General features: G+C 37.9%; 1 protein-coding gene across 2 annotated transcripts in view; it reads right to left on the reverse strand.

The window, feature by feature from the left end:
• HEATR5B (HEAT repeat containing 5B) overlaps nt 1-24,168 on the reverse strand; it is a 61,949-nt gene that overhangs the window by 37,193 nt on the left and 588 nt on the right. For both annotated transcript variants that reach the window (XM_075496078.1, XM_075496077.1), the window contains exons 2-19: nt 21,318-21,486; nt 20,541-20,752; nt 18,757-18,865; nt 17,583-17,732; nt 16,911-17,082; nt 16,373-16,530; nt 15,085-15,334; nt 13,331-13,486; nt 11,643-11,893; nt 11,082-11,193; nt 9,707-9,859; nt 9,311-9,410; nt 8,461-8,570; nt 7,511-7,674; nt 5,311-5,486; nt 3,949-4,054; nt 2,010-2,200; nt 258-417 (exon numbers count right to left, since the gene is read on the reverse strand). In XM_075496078.1, coding sequence (XP_075352193.1) covers nt 258-417; nt 2,010-2,200; nt 3,949-4,054; nt 5,311-5,486; nt 7,511-7,674; nt 8,461-8,570; nt 9,311-9,410; nt 9,707-9,859; nt 11,082-11,193; nt 11,643-11,893; nt 13,331-13,486; nt 15,085-15,334; nt 16,373-16,530; nt 16,911-17,082; nt 17,583-17,732; nt 18,757-18,865; nt 20,541-20,752; nt 21,318-21,443 — 2,856 coding nt within the window. In that variant the 5' untranslated portion in view covers nt 21,444-21,486. The remainder of the gene's footprint in view (nt 1-257; nt 418-2,009; nt 2,201-3,948; nt 4,055-5,310; nt 5,487-7,510; nt 7,675-8,460; nt 8,571-9,310; nt 9,411-9,706; nt 9,860-11,081; nt 11,194-11,642; nt 11,894-13,330; nt 13,487-15,084; nt 15,335-16,372; nt 16,531-16,910; nt 17,083-17,582; nt 17,733-18,756; nt 18,866-20,540; nt 20,753-21,317; nt 21,487-24,168) is intronic.

Below are 24,168 nucleotides of genomic sequence, written 5' to 3' on the forward strand. Positions count from 1 at the left end.
CTTAACGTGACCACTTGCAACTGCCTCCCTAACTAACAGTAAGGTTACATTTTAACTGTAGTACATATTTGGGAATCTGTACTGTAAGAGTTTATAAGGAAAGTTCTGCTTTCTTCATGCTCCCTGGCACATGCTGCATCCATATGATTTGGCTTACATGTGACAATCTCTATTAAAGAACACCTGAACAGGTAATTTAATTTTTAATTTTAATCCTGAACATTTTAAAGTAGTTTTGTGGTGACTGTGTTTTTTACCTGGACTTCAGGAGAGGTTCCATCTTGTGCCAGAGCCAAGAGAATACTGACACTAGTTTTCAGATGCTGTCCAGAACCTATTCCACCAACATACCGATGGAGACAGCCCAGAGCCAAAGAATGGCCTGTTCTTGATACAACATCTCGAGCAGATTTTAACCTATTGATGTTTAAATAAAAGGAAATCATGTAATTCACTAAGTTTGTTATAAAGAACCCTTCAAGTACCATAACAGTGCAAACGACTAACAGAATTTTGCAGGCCACCTTACAAGACCTTGAGAAGCCTTAACAACAAAAGCAAAACCAATGTACTTAATCTATATTGCTATTAAACCTGATTACATATAAAGCAAGTAAAAAAAAAAAAAAAGATATTTTAATAGTTATTGTCTTTCTTCCTGGTCATTTTACTTGACATTTTAGATGAAGAAGAGTTTTGGAAATGAAAGAATTTAGGAAAAGCATCTAGTGCTTACCAATGTTTCACAGCAGACTATTTCAATAATCAGAAAAGTCATTGCTACACCACTGCAGTGAAAAGGAATCAAGAATGGAAAAATGACAACACATATTGAGAAATGACAAAGAAATCCACAGCTGCATCTTCCACTGCAAAGTCAACTGAATAAATTTTTAATACAGCTGTTTTCTTCTACAGCTGAGTTCTATGACTTTTACAATAAAGCTTTTTTTTTTAAATAGTGTTTTATTAATTAAACTAAACCAGCATGAATAGCACTCTAAATGACCTAGTTGTATGAAGCAGTGACTTGTTGAGCATTTTCCACAATACTTCTGCTTCTGAATGCACATCACATACATAACTTTTTAATTAAAACCTTTTCGGGGGGGGGGGGGGGGGGGGAAGAGAGAGAAAAGAAGGATATCCTAATCAGAACAAAGATAGATTACCCGCCCCCCCCGGTTGTCTATATATGAGAGGCAAGCGTACTCTCAGCCATCAGTGAACAACAAATTAAATGCTAATCTCAAATACAAAAAAATTACTTGACAGTGTCAGCAGACTGACAACCATTAACAACTTGAAACGTAGATAAGAAACCAAGGAAATAGTCCCAGTAACAGAATTTCAGAGAAAGACAGTAAAGATTATGTATTTTATTACAAGATGAACTGATGGGAAACATTGAATTACCCAGAGGTAGGAGAGCTGGGCTGAGGCTATGTGCGTGGAGCCTGGCCAGCCAAAAACATGTGCTGCAGCCCTCAGACAGGTGCGCTCTGATTCACAGATAGGCTGATGTCTTAAATTTAAGCCCAAAATTGGGAAACGTGGTCTTGTTATATCTACCAGACATCTTTCTAAAGACCTGATATTAACAACAGAATATGGAAAAAATTATGGGCCAGTAGATAAGTTAAATCAATGTGTAAAGAGATGTTTTGATGAAACAGAACCACCATCACACAATTCATATTACAGACATACTTAGCGTAAGCTGCGTTTATCTATCTGAAGCAGTTTAGTCACCTTCAAGTAACTCATCAAAAACTATTCATTGGTATCATTTCACATTCCAAGTACTTTAGCAACTCAGCTTTTATTCCTGGAAGAATCATATGAAATAAATCAAAAGAATCAAACCTCTGTTCAAAGGTTTGTTAGATCTACAAAACCATAGCAAACAAGCATGATGAAAAGAGAATAATCAATATGGTATTTAGTAGAGGAATCTGCCAAACTATGTTAAATTGTATTTTTATTTCCTTTTCTGAATCAAAACTTACTTATCAAAACTGTATTGAGCCATTCTAGCAATGAAAGAAGCTTCTCCAACCACTTGAGCCATTCTGCCAAGAGCTTCGCCTGCTGCACATCTCAAAATAGGGTTAGGATTATCAAGGGCACCCATTACCAGTGTCAGAGCAGATTTGCGGACTTCTTCTGGTCCTAACGTGCTTTTATTCTCAGCTAAACCCTACATGAAAAAAATATTAAAAAAAAAAAAAAAAAACATTCCAAAGCAGGGGAGAAAGAGAAGATATAAGAGCAATTTTACTACATTTGAGATCTCCAATTAAAAATGATGCACTTCTACTTTTGTTTAAATTTGTGGTCATTTATCCTAAAATATACTGGTTGAAAATATTTAAAATTCAAAACCAACAACATAATCTTATGTTTGCCAGCACCCTACCTATTTCACATACAGGAAGACATGTTGCACCAGTATTTTTTATCAAATGCATTAATGTGCTACATGCACCCTAGTGCTACTGAATCTGAGCTAGCTTTACACAGGATACCCCAGAAAAAAAGAGAAGCTTTAAAATTTAACTGCAACATCTCTTTCTGTCAGACAGGAAAACCACAGCTCAGTTATGTTTCTGCAAGGATCACTTAAATCGAAGACATTTTAGGTACATGAAAATATTTTTTTCTTAATTATCATATCTTTGAAAGCATTTATACAGCCTGTTATATGAACATTCTACAGAACAACAACACTGAACACTCCTTCTGCAGCTTCTTTGGTTCCCGTATTTCATTAATAGTACATCACCTTTCACTACAGCTTTCAAGTGGTCTTTTACTTTGGGAAAAATAATTAAACACATGTAAAGTACAAACACTGCATGTATTATAAAGGAAGAAGTTGATGGCTCTACCACAGATTCTCATTTTCTGTTCTGAAATCCTCATTTCAGCTCAATTTTGACAACTCTTTGGCCATTTGGCATGGCATGGGAAATTCCAAGCATCTGTCTCAGAATCTACTTTTCAACTTGTAGCAATGCGGTTCACGTTTCTAAGAATAAAGCAAGGAAGAGAGGTGCTGTTTTGCCCACGTATTTTGCCCATCAACGAAGGACATGGAGCCCCGATAACAATTAGCTTAAACTAGGCAGCCATTTTTTGTATGGCAGAAGTCAGACAACAAGAAACTCATCCGATCTTTCATTACAGGCTGGCACTTCTATGAGGGTAGCTTCGTCAGTGCACAGGACTTAGTTGCTCTGAAGATGAACAAGGATGACAATGACAGATGTTGTCCGACACACTCATGAATTGGAAGCTATATAAAACTGCATCAGGAAAAAAAACTAGAAATGCCTTAAGAAATTTGACTATTAGAAAGAAAATCCTACACTCTAAGACACTGTTCCACAAAGCCTTGAGGCAATACAAGTCACTGAAATGAAGTATTTCTTGGGAATATTATTTGTGACTTGCTAGCTTCTGACTAGCTTCCTGACTTCATAGCATGAGGTTGGATTTCCAAGCGTAGATAGAGAACGCAGAGCTGTAACTGAAGTCAGTGGGACTGGACATAAGCATCTAGAATTCTATGCAATATTATTTCCATGAGCCTCATCTGCCCAATACTCTATGACATGAGGGGTTTTTTGAGTATATATGACACAGTACTTAAATCCATGAGTACAGTGCAAATAAAGCTACAGGACTGAAAGAGAGAAAGAAAAATAAAAAGGACAGTCTGAATACTATACAATGCTGACTACATGAGCCTCATCTGTTTTCTGTACTGATGCAGACAAGAGCTCATGCTAATACTTGGAAAAAATTCAATTTTGGTATTTTCAAACTTTTGAACGTTTAAGTGGTAACTTTAGTAACGTTCTTCTAACAGCCTTTTGTATCAAAAACAAATCAATGAATCAAACTGCTGAACTTTGGCATCCATTACAAGTTTACAAATTTTACCTTCAAGGCACTAAGAACAGCAGTAAAGATATTCAGCTGCACAGCTTGCTGGCGAACACCTTTAGCTTGCTTGACACATTCAGCAAAGTGATCCAACATCTGTAATCTAAAACAAAGGAAAGAACATCATTTAAGTGATATTCTTTCAAAATACAAACTAAAACACACCTGGTAAAGAAATGCACACAACAAAAGGGCCTTTTAAGTTCAGTGTCAGAATTTATGCTTCAGGGGCTGCAGAAGGTATTCACTTCAGGTAGAAAGGGTAGAGTTATTCTGAACATCGCTTTGCTGGTTCTTTTAGCTCATCCACAAATGTTTACAATTCCTTTTGAAGAAAACACCACCAAGAGGAAGTGAGTCTTCAGATACATTTGACTTTATAACTAGAAAGCTATGAGAACAAGAGTGGAAAAATGCTACCTCTCCACTACCATTCAAAATAGTGTTATTCTTCCACTCCATATTCCTATTATTGTTCCTATTGTTTTCCCCATTTAACCTCCATTTTCCCCATATTTAACCATGCCAGCAAGTGTTACTGGGAGGAGAAGTACTCCCTAGAAGATACCAAGAACAGGAGTGCAATGAATAATCTGCATTCTTAACTACTCAGCAGATCCCCAGCCAAATCTTTCCGTAGCTAACAACAGATATAGATCAAGTGGAATTACTGCAAGCTGGCCTCAAGTCTGTCCTGCACTTACTGCAAAATGAGATTGACTGCTGCGAAAAAACTGTTCCCATCAGGATTGCACTGATAAATTGAAGGATGATTTTACTTTGAAATGCATCTTAGAGTTGCTTTCACTCTGTGCTCAGTAACAAATTAGCTAAACTGAATGACAAAAGTAGTCCTGACAACTCATAACTCTGCAAAGGTAACGTGGAACACAAACGAAAATACGATGAATTCCATTCCCTCTTTCTCATCATGCATAAAGTAATTTGCTGAGTATAAATCAAATGATCTTACTCGTGGAAGCCAAATGAAATTCAATGGATGCCACTGCTATGTTTTCAAGGCTGATTTGAAGTTAATTGCAATGGATATTTTTGCAGGAAATTTTGGTTGCAGAGATATTACTACTGTTAAATACAGTAAGAGGAGAGAAGAATCTAGTCTCCATCTCTGAACCCTAATCTTCAAAACTGATAAAGCTGAGGAAATGCCCTTATTTCTAAACTGAGTAGACATATTCTGGAACCCTGAGACACAATGAACACCAAATATTGAACTCTGAATTTAAAGACAGTTGACATCAAAGTAGATTCTTATTTCAAGAACAAAAAAATCGAAACATAACACTATCCAGAGAACAAGGCATTAGATTCTGAAATTGAACACTGATGTAAACTGACCTATGTTTGTAAGAGACATGAGGAAAAACCACACCAAAGAGAGCCACAGATGCATCGATGACAGATACTCCTAAAGGAAGGGGACCAGGTACAGCTTCACCAGCAGGGATGCGCAAATAAATAGAAGATGGATCATGTTCCAAAGCACCACTTCCAGACGCACTGTTTGGCTGAAGCTGCAAAATGCCACATCGTATGAATACCTCTGAATATACCTTCGCACATAAAATTTGGAACTAGAGATAACCAAAACACGTATGCAGTAGCTTAGAACAACAAAATAGTTTACAAACACCTGAATGCAACGGCAGTGTCCCCATGCATAAGCACACTAGCATTTACAGGGCCAGCTAAAACCCAGAGGGTCAAGGCAGTTAACAGCTGGATAAATGCACAAACAAACTATCACTCCTGGTAGTGAGAGATGGAAATTAGAGAAAAGCAAGATTAATCCTGGTACTAATAGTAGCTTCTAAATCACTGACTACAAAGTGACATTTCAGAAAAAAGGTTATTCATTCACTCTCTGTTTGAGCATTGGGTTACAATACAGTATATTAAATGATCAGTTTTGGCTGTAATGATTCCCTACACAGAAAGATTTAGAAACAGTACTAAAATTACTAACATTCCTATCATCATGAAAATACTTCCTAACCATCATTCTTTCAGGAAACACAATGAAACCATCATCTATTTTCTCTGAAGAAAAACTTATTTTCATAACTTGTTAATTATTTCATCATTAAACAAATTAGAATCTGGTACCTCTGTATTCTTCTTAAAAGGTCAGAAAACAGAGCAAACATTTGTTGAGAGCTCCATATCACTAAAAAATAAAACGCGACCAGGCACAAAAGAATCCTGTGATGCACCACAGGGCTTCAATTACCAACAGTGATACGGTTTTACAGGTTAGAGGTTAAAAAAAAAAAAAAAAGGTAGGGGCAGGGATTGAAAGCTCTGTGGATTGAAGACTGCACTGGAAGTCTACTATGTTCACCACAACAAACAAGGGAAGTTTATAAAACCCTTTTTTTTTTTGCTTTCACATGCTGATCTTTTCTCAGAAGCAGTTTCCCCTTGGTTTCTCACACTTGCTATCAGTCTTGGCTTTTGGAACTGCTCAGTCAAGACAGCTGCCTTCTGAGAAACCTTGCCATTATTAGATAGGCTGTAGCAGAAGAGGCGTTTTCAGCTCCCCACTTATTCTTACGCCAAGAAATTTCTGAGAAGCTGAGTTGCAAAGTTTACGATGGCACAGTTCAGCAAATGCTCAGAACAGTTAGTTGTCTAGGGAATACAGTTCACTGAGAAATCAAAAATCCAAGCAGAATTATGAAGACACATAGGTTGGTAGGTATACCCAGATGGACAAACATTTCTTCTCCATGTCATTAAATCCTGAAATATATGAGGGTAAAAGGCTTAAAAAGAGGTGACCAGCCCCTTTTCCTATTCATCACAAATTAGGAAAGCAAAGAGAAGGCTATTACTAGATAGTTTCCTAAACTATTTAACATTAACAAATTGTTCCCTGTACTACATTCCTTCTCCAAGGGCCAAATGAAAAATTATAACTGGATCAACATTACCAGTTGATCTGAAAAATTTTATTAAGAGAGACCTCCATAGAAATACTTGCTTCCTTTTTTTAAATTTTTAATTCCTATGTTTCAAAGACTCACTTTTTTAGAAGTGCAGTAAGTTCCTTATAATGCCAACAAAATTGTGTCAACGCGTCCAAGTGAAATGTAAGATTTCATACTACACCTATAAAACCAGTTAAATCTTGTTTTGCTCTAACACTATTTGCAATACTGATATACTGACAGCAGTTTCATTAAAAAACATGTTAAATGGAATTTACATTTCTTCTGTTTCAAAAAAATATATGAGAAAACTGCTAGACTAGGAAGATCAGGGAGAGAGGGAGGGGCAGAGAGTGTTGTTTTGTTTTAAGGAAGTTAGATTAGTTCACTAACCACAACCATATGAGTAGCATTATGCAATTTACATCTCAGCTGTAGGCAGTTTTTAATCAAAACAGTACACCGTAGATGGTAGGACTTGCATCTAACAAACCTCTGAAATAAGACTAAAAACAAGGCATGAAGCTTCAGTTTTAGAAGGCTTCCCTCACACACACATCACACAGATAGTGCAGATAATTAGTTATTCTTCTAGGTTTTTTTATTACCTGGTCTTCAATTGACTTATGGTCCGTTTCCTGCAGCCAAGAGCCAAGAAGAACACTATCATCATAATGACAAAGAGACCTTAGGAGTGATGTGGTTGTATTAGCAGAGTTGTCTGTCAAAGTAAATTCTGCTACCAGCTCTCGAAGAAGTGCATTAAATGATCCTAAAAGGATGGACATTAAAAAGAATCATTGCTGCTTCTTTTCCAAAACATTTCAGCTAGTGATCAGAAGTTATAAATCAAAGCATGTACCATTACCTCGATTTCACAGGTAGCAAACAGACAGAGAAGTAAACCTGACAAGATTGGAGTTGAGAGCAAGGCTTCAAACAGAACCCTAGGCTCCCAATTCCCAAATCAATGTTCTAAACAACAGATCGGGCCATCCCTTCCAGGATGACAATCCAGATTTTGCAAAAATTTGCTCAGACACGTGATCGTGTAAATTTAATGAATTAACAGAAACAAACAAAACCAAACCCAAAAAGCTAATCTGTCAGATCATGTGATAATGCCTGGCAATTTAATAATAATAGCATAAATCCGTCTAAAGAAAAAAAAAAACACAAACCAGAAACCAAAACTAAATCTTCATTCTCACATCTGCCCTTTCAGTATACTAAGAAATAATGTTCTCTGTCTTTTAAGTAACAATGACATAAAACACCTACATTGGATTTCAGAACATCATCTCCATACCTCTCAATCCTATAAATGGGGCTGTAACTTTTATACTCTAAGTGCTACTCTAATATTTTGCAATATTTGTACTCTGTAGTTATACTGTGAAGATGACATACAGAAGATGAGGAATATAGTACAAGACTCTCAGAGATTCCTAGTATTGTATTTTGAATCTTATATCTGCTTCAAAGGCAAGCACCAAAAATACATCAAAAGGAGCAAGTAGAATTTTACTTTAATAAAAATTGTTAAAAATGTATGTACCTTCATATGTCTTCGGAGGTAATAAAGCCAATATATCATAAAGTCTTAAACGGACCATAGCTGCACTAGCTTTGAGATGAGCTCCGTGGGCTTTAATTACTGATGGAATGCTATAGAATCAAAAGAGAAAAAGAGACAACCAGAAATAATGCAGTTACTGAAAAGAGTATTTTCAGATTTCTTTTCACAAGATATGTCTCTAGCCAAGACAAGAAAACAGTGTTCAGAGAACTACTTTGAGCAACATTACTCAATTATTAGTACATTTTCAGAGGTAATTGTATGGAGCAAACGGGGTTTTTTTTTTGGGGGGGGGGGGGGGGGGGAATCACACACCAAAAAACCACAAACAAAACACACACTGCTGTAAATCAGAGACATGTGCCTCCTCAGAAGAAACTCCTACTTTAATCAGAGGGGCAGGGTGGGTGGGAGGGGAGAGAAACCAAACAACAAAACCCAACCCAAAACTGTGTTTTTTCTTTTATTCTGTAAAACGTTTAAAGTCTTGTCATTAGAGTTTATTGATTAACATCTAGTATACCAGCATCTTAGTTTTCTCATTTCTTGCACAAGGATAAGCAAACCATGAATTCAAAACTCACTGAACTGGAAATCCAAAACACAGTTAACAAAAGTTACCACGGTAGGCCCTTCAGCACAGGCTACACAATAATATACTTTTACAAAGCTAACGACCATAAACACAATGCTCATAAAAGTTTTTTTCAACATGGACAAACAGCAACAGCACAGTACTAGGTCAGAATATGAATTAAAACAAATTATTTCTAGTATTTCAGGTCAGGGAAAAGACAAAAGTGAAAAAGAGCAAAAACTGCCTACTTACTGCGACATCATTGTCATGGCACATTCTATGGGTGTCATCAACTTCCTGATCACATCCTCAGTAAGGAGCTCAGGACAGTGAGCAACAAAACTTCTCATAGCTAATAACAAAATAGTTTAAATTAAAATTTTACTGAAACAAACAAACAAACAAAGCATGAGCAAGATACAGATCATGAGAGAGTATCAAAAAAGCAACAATTAAAAATGTTTATTCAAAGACTGTGCGACATGTTCATAAAACTATAAGCCAAAACCAGGTCCCATTGCTGAAAATCTGACACATCTTACTCATTTTCAAAGAAAGCAGGGGAGTTAACGAGAGTTCTCTCTATAATACTTGGCATCATGTTTTGGTTTACTGCACACTTGTAATCTCGAAGTTTGAAATTCTTACCACACAGAGCTCCAGCACGGCCTTCCAGTGTTACTTGCCAGGTGAAAGAATCTCCTCTCGCCTTCTCTGCTTCCAACTCCTTCAGAGAACGTGGAAACACATTTCGCCACAGCAGCAGCATCTTAGGCAGATGATACCGAACAACAGAAGGACCTATGCAAAAAAGTAAAGTGACAGTATAATAAAAACTTGTATTTAACCAAGTGTGAAAAATCTGCCATGAAGGCTTTTGCTTTTTAAGCTATTTTTCTCTTATTTCACTTCTCTTCCTTTTCTCCTTACATGAACAATGAAAAACAAAGGAAATTCTCTCTCATCTCTAGGTTGAAAGCATGGCAAATAAATAGCATAGGTAAGTCTGTTTGTTGATATCAGTACTAAAAATAGGCAATTCTATACATTGTCATGTAATATGTAATCACTGCCAACTGACTTTTTACTATCTTTTTATTCTGACTTCAGAATTTTTTTATATCACTATTTTGAAGGCAAGCTCTTTAGCCTATCCTAACTTGTTCATAAAATGAGTAGAAAAATAACTGACAGTTACTGATTATGTAACTAGTTTAACGGTCAAGTTTAAAGAAAACTTCTGAAAAAGCTCCAGAAGATCCAGCACAAATGCATTACAAATACATTGGAGAAGGACAACCAAAATAGGGCTACACTGTTAGAAAAACTTGACAATAAAGCTGGCAAAAAAAAAAGAGACAATTTAGAGAAGCAAGATGAAACACAAAATGGTATTTGCTGAGAGATCAAAATACTGCAGAATTCATCAGAACTTTATAATATTTTCCAGTATAAAAAACCCCAAACAAAAAACCCCACCATTGCTGCAAAATTCAAGAGTATACTTAGAATCTCTCAAAATATAGGTTCTGGTATTTCTGTGATGGCAGATATGAACATGAGGCTGGCTTTTTTAAAAGACAACTGAATGGCTTTTAAACCGATAACACTTCTAATCAGTACTGTTGCTTATCCAGAGGCACACATGCAACTTGTTGGAATGCTCATTAACCTTTATTTACAGTCCACTCCTTCTGCACCACAGTATGAAGGAAGGAAAGACTATGGGCCATTTTGCCCTTTTCATAGAATGACTAAAGGCTAGGTTTCTAAAAACAGAGCAAAATTTTTTTTTAGGTATGACACCTACTATCCTTCAGCTTACATAAACACTAATATATCACTTCTCTCCAGCATAAACAACACTGCTGAAATAAATGCACTACCACTCTGTTTCCCTTGGTATAAATACTTTTGTGCTAGATACTGGACTGATTATATGTAGCAACCATTTGTCACAGTGGATAATCAGACACGTTGGACAAGCATTAAAATAAAACAAAAAGCAACCATTTTGACAAACCTAAAGTCATAAGTGCTCCAAGTAAAAGCCATCCAGCTTGAGTCCGCTGCAAGGAGAGTCTGCTGTTTTGTGCAGCAGTGCGTAACAGATCTTCGGCAATACTGACCACCATCTGCACCAATGACAAAAAAACAACGGATTTTAAAAATGTAAGTTAAGCCACTGCAAGCTGCTGCTACACATCCACCCTTACAGACTATATATAAAGGTGTTCTCAAATCATTTAAATTGACCTTCCATAAAGAATGAATGCAGATTATACTTCATGCAGATTAGTGTTTTGCATATGACAATACAGACAGTGATATTCTCTTCAGCAGTTATTCATTAATATGCCAGACAAGAATGCAAATTTGAAAGAGAAAGGGGAAAAAAGCTGGTAAATATTGCAACTTAAATACTACAAACCCATGCTCTGGCCATTGCTCTCTCTTGCTAGACACAAGTTCAATTTCAATAATGCTTTAACTTGTTACCATGTCACACATTTTGCAAAGCTATTACTTCTAGATTAAAAGGTATCTTTTAGTACACTCACAGATTAAACACTCATTATCTCACCTTTCCTTTGGCATGAGGAATACCTAAGGGACACTGATGCACACCACCTAACAAAGCAGCCATTGCAAAACTGTAGCCACTAACAGCTTCAGGGGAGGTCTTCAGATTGTTGAGTCTTTCCGCACATCTGTCTAAAAATGGAGTCAACTGAAAAGGCAATGCCACAGCTACACACCGCAAGCACCATGCGGCAGCAAGTCGAGCAGCCATGCTGGGATGAAGAAGAACTGAAGTTACTGTCTCCAAGAGACCTACAGAAAAGAGAGTTTAGTCTTAAAGTTACGATGTGCTTTTTAATATACGTGGACAAGTAAACTGAATCAATACTAGACAGGCAACATGAAAGTTAAGAAAGTCAGAATTAAAGTACTTGAATTTTATGACTTTGCCTTTTTCTTTAAGGAAACACAGAAGTGTTGTTAGCATTATGCTGCTCCACATCAGGTTTTACCAGCAAAGCTGGAGCTTCCAAGAGCCATACCACTGACTTCTACTACTTGACCAATTGAAAAGAGGTAGTAACCCTATATAAGGGAACAGGCACTGGATGAGATGATTCCTACCATCTGCCCATCTTTTACACAGATTGCCAATAACAGAGGAACAGCAAGACTGATCTTTGGTTTTGCTTCACATTGTAGACAAGCACATGCTACAGATGTCACTGACCACTGTACTCTGCTTTTGACACAGTGCTGTCTCCCGTGCACCAAGTTACCATCCTTCTACACTTTCCGAACCTCCATGCCTAGCTAATCCCACTTTCTAACCATGAGCTCTTCAGTCCAATCTCTCTCCACACCAACACCTTCCTTATTCCAGATCTCTAACTTTGCAAACTCCTACTTCAAAGTCCCCACTGCTGCTTTATCCCTTGTTCACTAGCTACAGAGAAAGCAACTTCTACCTGCTTACTTCATAGCAGCTAGCAGAAATAACACTGAGATACAGTCCCCTCTGTTCTTATGGGGCACAGCAGCCAGAAGGAATAAATACGAGCACAATCTTCCCCACCCCATAGTTGGGCCAAAATCAGTATGAGAAGCATGTCACATGCATCAAGACAACAATCTACATAATGAGATGTCTAAAGGAGCTTGCGTTTCCATTGGAAAAAACATAGGCATCCACAAACTGAAAAAAACTTAAAACTGCAACACTACAGTATGAAAGTGGATTCAGGTGTTAAAACAAACAAGAAGAAAATCCCACACAAACCCTAGTCAACTTAAGCCAAATAACCGGCTTTTTAAAATGGGACTATCCACAACTTCATCTTGACAAAATACTCTTAACCTCCCCACAGGAATTTGGTATCCGAAGGCAATACAGCTTTCCAGGAGCAAATATTTCAGACCTTATATAGCAAAACAATGTATTTCCTATAAAACCATTATTGGAAAAAAATCAATGCTAAAAATGACAACTTTGCAACTTTACTCACCCTTAAAAAGAGCTTTAGGCAGACTTCTATCAAAATAGTTCCTTAATACTTTGTCAAACTTGAACTAAAGTTAGGGTACTAAACACAATGAGCTGGACAAACTTAGCTATCTGGAGTACTACAGTGAGTGCCAGTTTCATAAATTTGTTTCTTACATATTAATTTATTATTTAACTAGATTGAATGATATTTCACATTTATTGCTCAAACGCCTCATTTAATCTATTTAAATTTATTTGCATACCAATAGAGGGTTCTTGAATAAGAGGAGATGCAGTGGCATTCAGACTCTGAACCAGACTACCCAGCTCCTGGAGGGCACACACCATTACATGCTGGCTTGCAGCTACATCAGCAGCTCCCGATTTATTTTCACTGTTAGCATCATTCACTACTGCTTCTGCAGAAAAGAAAACAAAAGTACCTTGCTTAACTACCATTTGAATCACACCTGAATATATACAGGATAGAAAGGGACCATTTAACTTTGACATCAACCCTATATTAAAACAAAACCACAAGTTTGGTCATAATGTGAACTCACAAAGCAAACACATTCTGAAGAGAAATAGTTTTACAGCTATCAGCCAAACACAATCGTCCAAAGACCATGAAAAACAGATGCCCAGCAGTTACTATGGATGGCAGTGCACTAAGAGGTAGGATTAATAGTGTAACACAGCAAAAGCAAGTATACACATATACAGCATGTGTGTATCGTGTCTATACATAGTAACTAAAAATAAAATCTTGACAGATATATCTAAGTTCTGCAAACAAATTTACATACATATATATGGAATAAAAAAAAAAACCAGACCTTTAGTAAATAATTAATCACAGCCTCTAATAATCTTAAAGTTATCAAATTAAGTTCCTAGATCCCACTGTAGGTTCTTTCTCCTACACAATATCCCAGAAGCAGCAACTGTCACTTCAAAGAAAAGTGACTTTAGTATCAGCTTAATGTTTATATGTGTACTACAGTACAAATTTAGAAAATTGTCCCCCTTATATGAAGGGAAGCAATCATTACCAATTAAAAATCCTTCCAATTTATCATCAAATTCATCAGAAATGCTCAAAAAATGAAATAGTTATTCCGATCATCCAAATACATAATGGAATTTCCTGCAACTTTGACAAGGTGGCAGGAGGAGGAATTTCTGCAACTGTTTCATCTCAGAAGTAGCATTTCCAATAGACTTATTTTCCTGGAAGTAATACTTATCGTAATCAGAACCCTTTTAAGGTTCCATACCTACCCTATCAAAACATACCTAACCCTATCAAAAAATAGTTATGAGAAGAACCTGCAAAAGTTTCAAAATCAATCCCATTTCCATATGTTAAACATTACTTTAAACTCAAATTACATGGCAGCAGAAAAGAAGAAACAGATGTTTGGCAAATGCATTGTGCAATTCCAGTTTACTTTCTCAATCTCCAGCTGAAATTAACTCATTTCGTAAGAAACAAATGCCAACACAGTTTTGTCAGTCCTCTTAGTGATTACATATTCTGCAAAGTTCTGCAAAGGGGCCACATTTATCTTCTCTAATTCCAGTCTTCAGACTACATCTTTATTTGTCACCTGTAAAATCCAATTGGATAGCAGCATGGATATTAGTAGGGGATACACAAGGACCTACAAGATCCTGACCTACAGGATCTTCAACGCTGGTAGTAAAGAACTTTGCGTGACTTTCAATACAACCTATCCCAAGATAGATTGCAAATGCACACTTTTCTCCCCACTTCCGTTCTAAGCAAATGCAATGTCAATAGCCATCACAGGATAACAAACCAGTTTTACACAATCACTTTTCAAGTAGAACTGACATTTTGGATATCATATTTCAAACAGAAAGCAGCTGAATTATCTTTTACCATAACAACAAAATTACTCCTCACAGTAGAAGAAAGCTGAAAAATGGCTGACCCAGTATAATGACAGTAACCTTCAACTGGTCTCAATTAAAGAAAAATGGTTCTCACCCACTGCCTTCATTTGTTTACCAATGGCTTGACATATATCTTTGGCAGCTGCAATCTGTGCTTTCTCCCCGAGTAAGCTGCCCACAGTTGCTCTCAGGATAAAGGACACACATCTTCGAGAGTAAACTGCCTCCACATGGGTCTGAGTTGCACGAGGATGGGAGACCAGATCAAGTACATGCGACAAAAACGTAGCAAAGTTGCGCTCCAACCACTGACCTCCTAATGTTGTAACAAAGACAACGTAGGCCTGCAAATTCAGAAGTTACATACAGATCCAATTAAAACAGAAACAAAAGACTATACTCAGTCACCAAAGACTAGAGACTACAGTTATATTCATGCATAATGCAGTACAGTAGCAATACCAGTTAGTAATAAGCAACCCTAATGAGGTTAAGGAGGATGAATCAATCCATTGGCCAGGTCTTTGTCACTAAAGCTAAACTGTTTCCAGTGCCAAGAGTAGCTCCTATACTGCTACATATACTGTGAAGCACAAAATACTCTTTGGATGACAGCAAGAAAACCTAGTCCATTGCTCTAAATGTGTCTTTTTAAAAATTTTAAGAACATAATGTCAATAACAGCAGCAACATGAACGTGTTCTAATTCATAATGAAGACCGGGCATTTTCGCCAAGTTCACCTGAAAAAGGCTGAGAAAAATAAAAGGGTTTCACAAAATACCCTACGATCAAAAAATCTGGATTCTGGCAAGTTACTGCAGCATATTGAAATACATGTCAGAGGGAGAATGCCTGAATTTGAAGAGATGCTGCTGCCACCTTTCTCTACCAGACAAGTGGAGCTTCCACATTCAGCAGATTTCACCTACTCAAGACAGACATATGAAGAGAAGAAATGTAGTTTAACAAATCAAGGCTGCAAACTTTACCCAGCAGCTGAAAAAAGAGAGCCAGCACACACAGAAGGACAACAGTGTGTCCTCTCTAAAAATAAATAAAATTTAAATGTGGAGCTAAAGTCTTTAACATGCTAAGTTTTCAGATATTTTTGCAAGTTAATCCCACTTAATATATACTGATCAATTAAGCTTTCCTTAGCACATATTTTAATCTAGTTACTGCACATCAATAATAAAAGGAAGTAGCTTAGGTGAATGACACCGCATGAACATCTCACAAAACAGGCGAGTCAAACTAGACTTGTAAGTTAACTTATAAACAAATAAAGAACAGAAATGTGTATTTTTCCTACTAAAAGGGTTACAGTTATGTATAAAAGTTACTTTATTAAAAAAAAACATATTACAGCTTATGACAAACCTGGGTAACACCAACTCGCACTTCCCTATTGACAGATCCGCCTACTTTTAACATCTCTCCACCACTCTTTAGGAAACCAGACCCTCCTCGCAGAAATCCTGTGGCCATGAGCTCCAAGACCTCCTCAAGCGTGGCTCTCTTCACATTCTGTCGCATCACTTTTGCAAAAAGAAAAGTAATCATTTAATCCCAAAGTTCCAACCAATACAAGCAATGATCTTGAAACCAGACTTATCAATTCAAAACTATCTTGCAAACATAAATCTAGCCAACATTTCAGACAACAGCTTGTTTTCATGCTTAAAAAATAAGCTACTTTCCTAGGTGATTTTTGATCATTTGCTCTCTCTTTCTTTGTATGACTACAGCAGGGATTCTGCACTTTTTACTCTTTTTAGCTTAGAGTTTATAAAACCAAACAATCTACCTACAAGCTTCCATCTACCAGAACAACAATGTGTCATGCAACACTGTCACGTAACGTGGTACTGAAGGTGCAGTTTGTCCACTTGGAAATGGAATCCAGAAGGACTTGTACCTGTTGCTTGTTTTGGTATCAGTGCTGTAGCCATGACCGTCCCCAAAAGCTTTGACACTGCAACTCGCACACCATAGTTTGAGTTCTCCAGAGCTTTAAAGCACAGCGTTGCAACATTCTCTAGTTCAGCTGTCCACATAAACACTGCTTCATTCTGTAATTCCAGCAGACACTGTAGGAAAAAAACTTGCTGAGCACCAATGGAAACCACTCTTACCTTTTATCTAAGTATCAGTGTAATTTTCAGGTTTATTCAGCAAATATTTTAATACAAATATCTCAAGAGTTAATTTCCCCACACACACACTCTCCCATTTACCCAATAACTTAGCTGAGTAAACAATCAGAAGACTTCATGGAATAGGTTAATACATAAATAAAAATTAAAAGAGGAAAGCACAACAAACGAACTATGTTACCAAAAACCTGTCGTACTGAGGCTCACAGCTAATACATTCTATCTCATATTTGTTTATGAAGTGGGGAAAGACAGTATTACAGTACCTCCGTTTACACAATATAAGTCAAATGCCTGAGCCTTCAGTGTCAACTAGTAAGGACTTACCTTGCCCAAGCAATTATAAAATTTCCTATCATAAACAACAGGTTCAACTGCAGGTACTTCACAGTCACAGCACAAGAATTTCTAGGACTGGCGAGAAATACACCCACCTTAGCCACTGCGCATCGTACAGCCATAGATCTGTCCGTCAACAGAGATCGGGCATTCTTATAAATATCACGGTGACAAGAAGCTGCTGCTCCTCCAAGTCCATTTAGGACTTTCTGTAAACTCATCAGAATTTCACTGCGGCCCTGAGACTGCACACACACAAAACACGTTTATGCAAAATGTGGCCACAGTACTTATATCAAGAACCAGGTGCATAATTCTGCATTTTCCTGCTTCTGTGCAGGAATATTTTTGGAAACATTAATAATATAGTTCACTGAAGTCATATACAACCGATACCTAGCGGTTTTTAGATAGCAGTAAGCACTATACACAGCTTTACTAAAACTGCCTCAGTTGTCACATAAATTAAGATGAGCCCAGGCAATCCAACAAATGGGCCCTAGACAAGATGCTTCTGTCCTGCCTCACCATTTATCTACTGCAGCCTCAGGAAAAAAGAAAAAACAGTTGATATGAGAGAACAGGAAGCCCAAGTAGTCAACAGCTTCCTACTATACCTGCACACAGGCAGGAACTTACAGTTGGAGGGCACAAAAAAAAAAGAAAAAAAAAAAAAAATCACACAGTTACGACCACACAGCCAAAGAGAACAGCTGCCAGGACAAGATCCACAAAATCAGTACTCCCTCCAACTTGTCATAGTTTTAAAAACAAAACAAAACAAAACAAAACAAAACAACAACAAAAAAACCCAACAGAGCTATTTGCATCAACCCCCTGACAGCCCAGAACACATTCTCTCAATGTCATGACACGCCCTCTCTTTTCAGGGCACAATGTATCATGCTCACATGCGGAGTATCATTTTTGTTGCAAAACTTGAGTATTTGTTATTCAAACAACTGAACTCAGGGTACACCAGCAGAAATCCTAACACAGAAGTTAGAAATGCTACATACCACCATTTTGCAATTTTAATTATTGATGCTGCTATGAAGCAACTACTATAATATTCACATGACAAAACTCTAAACTCTCTGCAGTAAAAACACATGCGCATGTTTAACTTGATACTAACTATGTAAGTGATTTGCATTTTTCTAAGGCAGAAGGCAAACAATTCAGGCATTTTGGCAAACGCCTTTGGAGGAAGCAGGTTTCAGTTTAAATGGAATCAAGACCACATATATAAAATAATCTGAAACTTACCTCTGCACTTTTCAGAGACTTTAAAAGATTATTCACTGTTTCTGGGAAAGAACTACCCAGCATTCTGCCCATTTTTTCATAAAATGCTCCAACACATGCCACAGCAGCCCTATGAAAAAATACATTAATCGGTGTACTCTTTTTCCATATCATCTAAATGAAGACAAATACTTAAATAGAAATGTATGTTTTAATCATCACTGATGAATAAAAATCTATTTATTATCCACTAGTTATATTGGCTGTTTAACACTGTGCATTTAAATCATTTTTTTGTTCACCAAAAAAGTAACAGAAAAGTTATTAGCTTCTAAGAATACAAATGTATTTGACTGGGTATGGATTACGGGATCTACACAGAGAGAAAAATCCTGGAGAAGACAAGTATATGCTGAAATCTCAGCAAGATTAGGGTTTTGTGTTTCAATAAACTGTCTCTTTTCCAAGTACCTGTAGGATAATCCCTGCCCTTTAATATGTCCCGATGCATTTTTGTAGATACTGAATGACTGGGGGTTTTTTCAAGCCCAAGAACTTAAAATGCATAAATTATTGCATAACACAAGAAAATTTATAGGCACTGTAAAAATCCCTGGATCCATAAACAGTTATATACACGTTTTCCTTGCCCTGCCATTTGAGATTAGGAATATTTTAAGTAACACTGTACCGCAGTTATACACACAAATTATTCCAGGACAGTCACAGAAGCAGCTCCTGAAAACATGCACTTTTTTGTCACAAAGGAAAAAGTTTTTTTTTTAAACCTGAAATTCTTGGGTAAATGACTTCCTAGCAAAGCTGTTTGTTACAAACTCATTACAGCCTACCCCTTAACAGGCATGTCTCCTACACAATTCTTCTACACAAACATCAAAAACTAAAGTTTGAAATCTTCAATATAATATAGAAAATATAGTAAAAAACCTTCTGGACTACCACTTGAGTGGGTAGCATAAGTTTCAGAGCACGTTATAGTACAAACCCCTTCCCACTTATACAAGTTCCTCACAGAGTTGCAACAGCTTCAAAGAAAAGGAGGACAGTATTTGCCCAAACAGTGACTATTTCAGATTTTATTGTTAAATCCTACTGTTATGATAATGTCTGAAGGCAAGCCCAAATTGGGGTTCACTAGACACTGTGAACATATGAAGCAGTACGTGTAGGAAAGTACTAAAAACAGTTTCAGCAGAAGCTGTTTGTGGCATTAACCAAATTCCTACCAGTGAGACTGCTTCTATAAGAAAAGACGAACTGGATCACACATACATGCACACACACATCCAAGTATACAGACTCTGAGAGACTTGTGCGGTATATCACAGTAGGGGAATGTTTGATGGGGGGAAAAAAACTTGAACATTTGGTTACAATTCTCTGGGCGTAGATGAGGCTTTTGTTTGACAATCTGCAGGTTCCTTCCTAAATGGGGTACCTGAGCACAATCAGCAATAATCCCACTGGTGGAATTTCTTCATTGCATTACTTCATCAACTGTTATCTTCCCCATGACATAAGCATGTGAAGAAACAGAAGATAGCCCCTTGCCTAGAGGAAAGCATCTCACTTTCAGATAGCCATGTATGTGTCACCTTTGAGTCCTGCCCTCCACAATCTCAACCCTGCTCTTTTCTCTGCTATATGAAGCACATGTGAACTCCAAATAAGCACGCAAAATATAAGTAAACATAATATGCATATATACAGGCAGATTACTCTGTAATATCCAGGACCACCTTGCTTAAAAATCATTCCCCTTTCCCTAATAATATTAAACATACAGTTTTGTGGGCAGGTAGGCTGCAGTATCATCTTTGCTCTTGATGATATCATTACACTTGTCAAGCGTCTGAAAAACTGTAAACGTGTCTCCAATGCTGTAGAGAGCAGCAAGATTTTTTGCTAGTAGTTTTCGTGTAGGTGGCCCAGGGGAACTGCTGATGAGTCCTGTTAGCTGTTCTACAAGTTTCTTCTGTTTTTCCTTGACATCTGTCTGTTAATGGACCAAAAATAAATAAAATAAGAAAAGTCATTTAATCGTGTGTCTTGCCTCCAACACCCAGAAAAACCTACAAGAGATTGAAGTAAATCTTATACCACTCCCACTTGTATGTAATTCAGCAAATTGCTTGTCTCACAGAGATTTGAGATACATTCAATAATAGCAGAGACAGATGCTAAATGCTCAGAACTAGCTGTTACCCTATTTAATTTTTACTTTTTAAAAACACTGACTAAAAATACAGTAATACCTGCCTAGAACATCTTTTAATCCTCTTTACCATCAAGAGTCCCTACTCTGGGAGGGAAGGTTTTGCCTTCCAAATTTTTATGACAATAAAGAACTCAAAGCAAGCTATGTCTTATATAACAGAGAGTCATACTGACTGCCTACAATTAAATACTTGAAAGCCACCAACAAATACAGAGGCTATTCAGGCTGAATCTGAAATCATACAATTATCACTTGGCTATTACCTGTCAACTTTCTCTAGCATGAAATTAACACAAATGTTTTAGAAAGAAGGGGGGGGGGGGGAGAACTACCATTAAATTACCTTGTTAGCAGCTACCAGCACTTTATCCAAAAATCTTAACCACTCAAAGATAAAGACTGGTCTCTTTGCTTCTGTGATTTGAGCTAATGCTTCCTCATTCAGTAACAAACTATGAGCCAGCTCCATAACTGGTTAAATTCCGGTTTTATTGTAAATTTGTGTAGCAAATCTAAAATAAAAATGTAAATATTAGTATAAAGTACAGTACAACAGTACAAAGCTTTGAAAATCAAATGAAAACATGAAGATGAAATCTGTATACAGTACCATGGTTCCAGCCTGTTTAGACTTGTCTTAGCTAAGCAGTCCCCCACAAAAACTACTCACATATTTATAACTGAGTACATCCATTAGTATTTCAGGGAACAGAGTTGTTAATTGCAAAAATAGCACCTACAGGGTGCAACATCAGGGTGCTAACTCTTAGCCAAGAAAAATATACCGAAGTCCCTGTTTAAATGAAAACAAACACACAAAAGAGGTAAAGGAGTCATCTCACTGTCTCCTCTTACATAAAACAGAATAAGGATTGTCCCTAATCAAGACCCTTGACCACAGTCCCAAAGCTTCGGCATGAACCCGGCCACCTTCTCAACACCTTCAACAGACAAGGTGAGAAGGAGGTGAGCCTAGCACAAGTAGGAATTTCCACCCATCACAAATTTGAGAGAGGCAGGAACAGTGACAGCATCTGGCATCACTGACCTAAGACCATCTCAGATCCCACTAGCCTTGCTTTATGTGCTGGAAAAATAACCCCTCTGAAACCCAGCAAGTATTACGTGCAACAGCCTGGAATACAAGCAGCAGCCAAATGACTGCAAGTCTCCCCAACAGGCAAAACGCTACAGATCAAACACTAGAGATCCTGCTCAAACAGTGAATGGAGGGTAGCAACAAAGCGCTACCAAAAGCGCACTATCAGTGTAAGCAAACACTCTGCAGACAACTTAACTTTAGCAAACCACATTTAAACGAAGTGTAGCTGTGTAATGCAAAACAGATAGAAAAAATAAAACTTATATAAAAATCCCAAAATTAAGGCAACCATCTTCAGCCAAAAGAAACCCAAAAAGCAGAAAAACACAAGCCCAAAACCTGAATGCAGTGATGCTGAAACTAGGATCTCAGGCAAAACAGAAAAAGCAAAGCAGCTAAGGAGGATTATGTAAGACATCATCTTTCGACAGCTGCACCGTTCCACTTGTGCTCTCCAGTGCTCACAGCTGCTTCCTCATTCGTGGTCTAACCCAACAAATTCTTAAAGTCAAATGAAGTGATTTAAATGAAATCCTTTTTTATTTTTTTTAAAAACAGTTCCCAGATTACACAGTAGTAAAGGGTGAAATATCAATACTACAACTGTATTATGGTTCTAAATTCACCTTAATGATTTGGTGCTGATGAAACTAAAGCATCACAGTGTCTGTAGTACTAAGCTTGTTCCCTGCTCTTTGGTACTTTGCATTATAATATTTTTTCACTGCATGTTGCTATTTCTCCAGCAACAGAGCAGCAAAGGTGGAAGAGCCACATATGGAAGAACATACAGCCCTCCCCCAACACCTCCAAAGACATCTTCTGGCTTTTTTTTTTTTTTTTTAAGTTACAAAGAATTGAGGAGGTATTACCTGCCAATAATGCAGAGACACATCACCTCAAAACACCTTTACGTGACAGCAGAGAAAAATGCAATGAATGACGGCACTATGATTCTTCAGATATCATCCCAGAGATCTACACTGCTCGTCACACCCGCACAGCACAGGAGTATGGGATGACAGCACAGCTCATTACTCCTATTCCTCCCCAGATAAAAGTTTTAATTCTTCCCTGGCCTTCAGAGCCACAAACCCCTTATATGCCTTCCACACACTCCCTTACCTCTTCATCTAAATTTAGGAAGCGCAAGCTCTCAGCTAGCAAACCTGCACATACATTCAGCTGTGCCACTGAAGCACAAGGGACCAGATACAAGAACAATTACACGAATACTCAGCTAACTGAAGACTCAGAGTCTAACATACAGCTATGCAGGTAGGCAATCCAAAGCTCACCTACATTGGCCAAAGGTTTGCTCCAAAATTCAATGAAAAATGTGTACCGAGTTCTACTGATTCTGGCGAGGGCTGGGTCTTACTGTACATGTTACAAGTAATAAATACACCGTTATCTCCCACAGGATGCAGAGCAACAGCCTACCAAAGTCCACTAGCATCCAGGAAGTTATGCTGAAGCATTACAGAGATTATAAAACGTTCAGATGTACCAGAGTTCCTTTCTATTCTCCAGTTATTTTTCTGCAGCCTAAATCAGCTGTTTGGATCTTGCACATGCACTTCACACATGCACTTCAGCGGACTAACCAAGAAAGGTGAAAAACGGGCAAGTTTAGAAGTGACATCCTCCTGAAGAACTGCATCAGGTGAAAAGGACTTTGTGCCTGGGTCCTTCTACCTGTACCGGTTACTTTAATAAGTTGGGGCACCTCTCCCAGTGCATCTTGCCTGTTTCAAAAACCTCTCAAGAAGTCATGCCTCGAGACCGCATTACAGAGCCAGCTATACACCGACACCTCAGTAAAGGAATAACGCCAAAAACCAGCCAGACGCGTGCTGCCTTCCATACACGCCCCCCCCCACGGATGCACACATGCATACCTATCCCCCCCTCCACGCACGCAAACGCCGGCGCCTCTCCTCTCGGGTCAGCCGGAGGCGGCAGGCAGCGGCGCCGAGCCGCGGAGCGGAAGCACGGACCCACCGGCCCTCTCCGTCACAGACCCCCGGGCCGGGCCGACACGGCCCGCCCGCCGCCGTTAACGGTCACGGCGCGCGCGTTACGTTCCTAC

Source organism: Mycteria americana, chromosome 3 (genome assembly GCF_035582795.1).
Source record: "Mycteria americana isolate JAX WOST 10 ecotype Jacksonville Zoo and Gardens chromosome 3, USCA_MyAme_1.0, whole genome shotgun sequence".
NCBI classification, from domain to species: Eukaryota; Metazoa; Chordata; class Aves; order Ciconiiformes; family Ciconiidae; genus Mycteria; species Mycteria americana.